Source organism: Pinus tabuliformis, chromosome 3_1 (assembly GCF_031772625.1).
Source record: "Pinus tabuliformis cultivar Carrire ecotype Pingquan chromosome 3_1, CPIR1, whole genome shotgun sequence".
In the NCBI taxonomy this organism is placed as follows: domain Eukaryota; kingdom Viridiplantae; phylum Streptophyta; class Pinopsida; order Pinales; family Pinaceae; genus Pinus; species Pinus tabuliformis.
In genome coordinates, this window is record NC_142301.1 from 569,232,489 (window position 1) to 569,238,318 (window position 5,830).

Here is a 5,830-nt window from a genome sequence, read left to right on the forward strand (position 1 = left end):
CCAAAAACTCATAATGTAATTAATCCTAAAAATTTTATCAAAATCAATATAAATCACAAAAGTCTAAAATCAAACCTCTTTTATTTATTTTTTATTATAATAACTTTATCTGTTTTTTTTTTTTGTGTTAGCTTCTCAACACACGATTTTAATTCCTTCTTGATATTTATCTAAACACCCTATTTTAATTCGTCCTTCGTATTTATCTAAAGAAAGTTCAATCCGTGGTGTGTATTTTATGTGGTTAATGAACAATCCCAAGGATAACGCTGGAAAGTTCAACCTCCCCCGTCTATACCGAAAGTGCTTGAAAGTTCAACCTGAAGAATCTTTAATGTGCCGTGTGTATTTAAAGGAACACTGGCAGGGATAAAGCATGAAAGTTCAACTCAAGTCACGTTAAAACCAGACAGATACATGCAGCGTGGCCGGACCGTCCCGTCGGACCGCTATTTGATTGGTTGATAAAGTGTATATCAGGAACATTCTAGCATTCAGGATTTGCTAACATGAGATATGCATCTCTGCGAATTCTGCTTGCCATGTACTACTCTTGGATGAGAGAATAAGGCGAAAATTTGAAAATTAATTCAACCATGGCGAAAGTCGGTTCGGGTAAATCGGCTGGTTGGGTGGCTGTAATACTGCTCTCGCGTTTATTGGCTGTTATTGCTCAACCAGGTTATTGATTCTATCATTATAAATTTTGAGTTTTGCTTAGTTTCGAATCATTCTTTCAATTTCGTTTTTTTATTGTTTATATGCATTGCTTGACAAGATACCCTTGAGGCTGCAGGATTTCTCAGTATCGCTTGTGGAGGCAAAACAAATTACAGTGACGAAAACAATATAGAATGGGTCACTGATGCTAGTTACATAGACGTCGGTGAGACAGCAGACATAGGAAAAGTCATTGATCCAGACTCCGGTTCCTCCGTGCATAGTCTACGGCACTTCCCTAAGCCTCTGACGAAGTCTTGCTATCAATTGCCTGTGCAACCCAATGTGCATTACCTCCTAAGATTATGGTTTGCCGTTGGAAATTACACAGGATTTCAAAATTCGTCAAGCTTCGCTTTCTCTATTGAGACGCTGGGTATGTTGACTACGAAATCCCTAACGATTACGAAAAACACTCTACCAGTGAGAGGTGAAAAAGTCTTTGTTAGTTCTGGCAATATGTTGTACATTTGCTTGATCAGAACCTCTGAGACTTTTGATCCCTTTATCAGTGCTATCGAGTTGAGGACCCTCCAGAGTGGCATGTATCAACATGCTAAGCCAGGAAAATTGTTGAGTTTAGCTTCGAGATATGATGTTGGTGCAAATTCATCGGTCAGGTAATTGTTTAGAAGTTGATATGCTTCACTACCGAAATCTAAGCTTCATACACGAAGAAGTAGATTTTTTTAATACCAACTAGGACAACGCAGAGATGCTTCCTATGTGCACACCAATTTTTGTAGCCTGAATATCTTTGCTTGGTGATTTGATCAGGTATCCACTTGACAAGTTCGACCGTCTCTGGCTGCCAGATGTGAGTTTAAAACAGCTAATGGATGCAGATGATATACAGAATATACACTATGTAAAATCTGAAGAGCCCATTTCAACAAACAATTCCCAGGACCTTCCTCCATCTGTTGTGATGCAAACGGCGTGGGTTATGGCCAGCGGTGCCTCACCATCATTCAATCTAAATGCAGCAGGGGGGACCAATTCAGTACTGCTCTTATATTTTGCAGATATACAGCCGCTTAATATGGGTGAAACGAGATCATTTTCCCTTGAAATAAACGGTCAACCATATGGTAAACCCATTACTCTGGTGCCAAATTCTTCTGTGTCAGAGCTACAAATCCCGTATAACTTGGTACAATACCAACTGAGATTCATCACGGCATCTAACTCGAGTAATGGTATTATAATCAACGCTTTGGAGTATTACGTGATAGTTGACACGGAACCGGAAACAACTTTAGAAGACGGTAAGTGCTCTTTATCTATAACACTCTTCATCATGTTGAAATTGATGAATTGGACGTAACCAGGTAGTGTTTAACCTGCAGTTGAAGCTCTTAACGCTATCAAAACAAGGTTCGACATAAAAAGTTGGATTGCTGATCCTTGTTACATTATCGAGTGGGACGGAATCGGCTGTAGTAATATCTCTTCTGTTAGAAGGATTTCGGAAATGTAAGATCAATTTTCATTTTTACGTTTTATTATTTGTGGCCGAAATTGCAAGAACTTACCAATTCGTCTTGTTTCCAGCAATTTGGCGGGAATGAATCTTACAGGATCGGTACCTCAGAGTATTGGACAGTTGACTGCATTAGTTAACGTGTAAGTAGAATTCTACAATGTAATGCTCGCCTATCTTTGTATCTACGATGTAATCCCCAAATAAATACACAAATGCCCATATCTTGAACAATTATTAAGAATTGTTGGTTAAAATTACCCGTTCATAAGAATCCCACTTAGGATTATGCAAGATCGAAACATGACTTGTCTTATACACTAAACCGATTTATCCATTCATGTTGAAATTGGCAGGTCACTTGACAATAATCAACTGACGGGACCCTTGCCAAACTTTTCTAGTTTAACTATGCTGGAGCGACTGTAAGTGATTTCTTATGAACATTAACGCTCACCTGAGCCAATTATGTGATTTAAACGAACCGGATAGATCTCTATTACAAATAAGATTGCAGTGATTTTGTTGGCTTGTTGTGCAGACATCTGCAAAACAACAACTTGAGCGGCAGTCTTCCTGAGTGGCTATCTGAACTCAAAAACCTTAAAGAATTGTACGTCTCTCTGCTACTTCTTCCGCTAACTTCTGAACAATAATAGTAAAAAGAATTAATTGCTAATAACTTGTAACAATACCCTTTTTATCCTAGCTGATTCAGCACTAAAGTAAAAACAAATTAATTCCGGATGAACCATATTAACTGGTTCGAAACTTCTACCATAATGATGTAATTAATTTGAAAAGCAATTTCATAAACAAATTAATTACTAAGATTCTATAACAATTCTTTTCTGATCATTGCTGACACAGGTTTATAGAGAACAATAATTTTACTGGTGTAATTCCTGTGCAACTTCTCCAAAAGCCTTCACTGAAACTCAAGTAATTCAATATCTTATTTATTGTATTCGCACAAAATTTCTGTACTTGTATATTGATGTTGAGTAGTTTCAATACACACAAATTCACTAAAAATATCATTATCTTTCTTTCTTACTACAGCTACTCTGGGAACCATGACCTCTGCATCCATAAGAAAAGGGGGAAATGCATCGTGTCTGATTCAAGAAAAGACAAAGGTAGTATTGTCCTCGGAACAGCCATATGCGGAGCTGCAATAATGGTTTTACTAGTGATGGTGTGCATTGCTGTACATCGGAAGAAATTTAGGGAAAAGAAGTGTCTCAACAAAGGTGAGGGGGTAATTTAATTTCAGTTGGAATATTCAAATAGGCAAAATCAAGTTAGTCATCCCTATGAAACTACTTATAACTGCATTTAAATTTCAACAATTGCAGACTACTCGATGACTATGCCACCAAATCCATCGATGTCCAGCGCCTTCAGTCTGAAAGAGATGACCAAAGCCACAGAAAACTTTAGTCGCAAGATCGGGCAAGGGGGTTTCGGATCAGTGTTCTTTGGTAAACTGCCGGGAGGGAAAGAGATAGCGGTAAAAGTGCTCTCCCTCTTCTCCAAACAAGGAATTCACGAGTTCCAGAATGAGGTAATTCAGAGATTCTTGAAACTTAGCGACGTGATTTAATTTCTACATTTTTCTAATCACATGGTTTTCAATCAGATGAAAATTGAAAATGATTCGTTTCACTTGAATAACAGGTTGATCTTCTTTCTAGAGTTCATCATAAGAACTTGGTAACCTTACTTGGCTACTGTAACGAGTCTAAAGAACTTATGCTTATTTACGAACACATGTCTGGCGGGTCTCTAAGAGACCATCTTTACGGTAAATAACTGAGCTATGTTGTTTGAATCATTTGCTGCAACTTATATATCAATGGTTAAAAATCTCTAATTAATTTCAAATTTCTTTTCCAGGTCCTAAAGCCGGAATTTCCGAACTAAATTGGAAAACACGGCTCAAAATAGCATTAGATGCAGCGCAAGGTAGCTCTTTAAATAATTTTAATTAAAGTAAAATTGTGTGATGGAGATGTAGGTTCATTTTGATCTATAATTAATCTTTCAAAGGATAAATCGTGCTTAACTATATTTCTCATGCTATTCAATTGCTATTTCTATTTGAAGGATTGGAATACCTGCACTTAGGTTGCACCCCACAGATAATTCACAGGGATGTTAAGACAGCCAACATACTTTTAGACTCCAATTTGAAAGGAAAACTTGCAGATTTCGGTCTTTCAAGGATGGCAATTGATGAGGAAGCGACTCATGTTACCACTACGGTGAAAGGAACGTTGGGTTACCTCGATCCAGAGTAATGACTTACCTTGCGCTCTATATTAAATATGCTTCATACTGAAAAACCACATTAAATGTGATAGGCATACGTGAAACTATAGTGCAATTCCATTTTTGTTTGGAATGTTTTCACAGGTATTTTCGCACTCAAAAGTTGACAGAGAGGAGCGATGTATATAGTTTTGGAGTGGTCCTGTTAGAAATCCTTTGCGGCAGACCACCCATAAATCCAAATCTACCTGAGGATGAAATAAATATCATTCAATGGGTAAGGAATAGGATTATATTTAATCAGGGATTCAGAATATATAATTATTAACGAATTAACAACAGGATTTTTCATTTTCAAGTGCTTTTCTGCCACAGATTCAAGAACATAATTTATGATTTTCAAGTGCATTTTCTACGACAGACTCCCAATAATTATATTTGGGCCTTATTTACAGGTGAAACCGTATGTGGAGAACGAAAGTGCCGAGGAGATAGCAGAGGTCATAGACGGGAGGTTGGGTGGTAACTACGATATGAAATCAATCACTGGTATTGCCAAAGTAGCACTTAGATGTGTGGAGGCTAAACTATCGTCCAGGCCGAGTGTGAGTGAAGTAGTAGCAGATATAAAAGAGGCCATCATACATGAGAATGAGAATAATGCTCCTCTTCCAAATCCTGAGGTGATTGGTATAGAATGTGGAGATTTGCAGTGCATGCCGGGCTGTTCACAGGTGGATGCCATGGCATGGGGAGACAACAGCTCCAACCTCCCCAATGAAGGAAGATGATTGAAACGTCAAACATACATTAAGAATCTGCAGTGGAGAGAAGTCGAAGTTAATCTTAGCTTTATTCGCATCTCCTTCCATAATAATTGTCCGTAAGATAATTTGCTTCTCTCTTGTCCATTTAACATTCGTGACACCAATTGGCTTGCATTTGGGATCTTACCTTGCATGAAAACCACAGGCATGCATTGTGGATCTTATTTTGTATGCAGGAAGCTTTACACTGAAAGCAAAGCTGTCCAATAGTTTTCTTTTTCTTTTAAATTCAATTGCCATGTCGAAAATTAATACAACATCGTTTTTTTTTCTGTCAAGGGTATATAATCTAGTATTTATTTATTGTTCAATAAAACGCCCACCCCTGTCATAAATTATCGAATGTTCAACTGAACTGATCTTGATACCACTAATTATAATTCAGTGTTCCATTAAATGAGGAAGGTCATCATTGATTTATCTGCCTATCCACCGAAACCATGTTACAATGTAATTTATAAAAATCCTAAATTTCCATGAGATGTCTCGTTAGTTTACACGGTATTTCATAAAAACGTAAATTTAC

The 5,830-nt window shown here is 37.4% G+C and overlaps 1 protein-coding gene across 2 annotated transcripts; it reads left to right on the forward strand.

Annotated features, from left to right (window-relative positions):
* The first annotated feature begins 475 nt into the window (after window positions 1-475).
* LOC149188266 (putative LRR receptor-like serine/threonine-protein kinase At5g48740) lies at window positions 476-5,555 on the forward strand. 2 transcript variants are annotated; one of them, XM_089411626.1, is made up of 15 exons: window positions 476-681; window positions 797-1,340; window positions 1,498-1,988; window positions 2,070-2,196; window positions 2,275-2,346; window positions 2,560-2,628; window positions 2,745-2,816; window positions 3,074-3,145; window positions 3,266-3,456; window positions 3,562-3,770; window positions 3,884-4,010; window positions 4,103-4,171; window positions 4,415-4,502; window positions 4,622-4,754; window positions 4,933-5,555. In XM_089411626.1, exons 1-15 carry the CDS (start codon window positions 597-599, stop codon window positions 5,266-5,268), a joined length of 2,685 nt encoding a protein of 894 aa, XP_089267752.1. In that variant the 5' UTR covers window positions 476-596; the 3' UTR covers window positions 5,269-5,555. The 2 variants fall into 2 exon arrangements, with proteins under 2 accessions (XP_089267752.1, XP_089267751.1); XM_089411625.1 differs by having other exon boundaries at window positions 480-681; window positions 4,313-4,502; window positions 4,933-5,553.
* The last annotated feature ends 275 nt before the right edge of the window (window positions 5,556-5,830 follow it).

Coding starts and splice junctions, on each gene's coding strand:
- LOC149188266 (XM_089411625.1), top strand. CDS start 597: ATGGCGAAAGTCGGTTCGGGTAAATCGGCTGGTTGGGTGGCTGTAATA. Junction 682..796: donor GGCTGTTATTGCTCAACCAG/GTTATTGATTCT, acceptor TTGAGGCTGCAG/GATTTCTCAGTATCGCTTGT. Junction 3,146..3,265: donor AAGCCTTCACTGAAACTCAA/GTAATTCAATAT, acceptor TTCTTACTACAG/CTACTCTGGGAACCATGACC.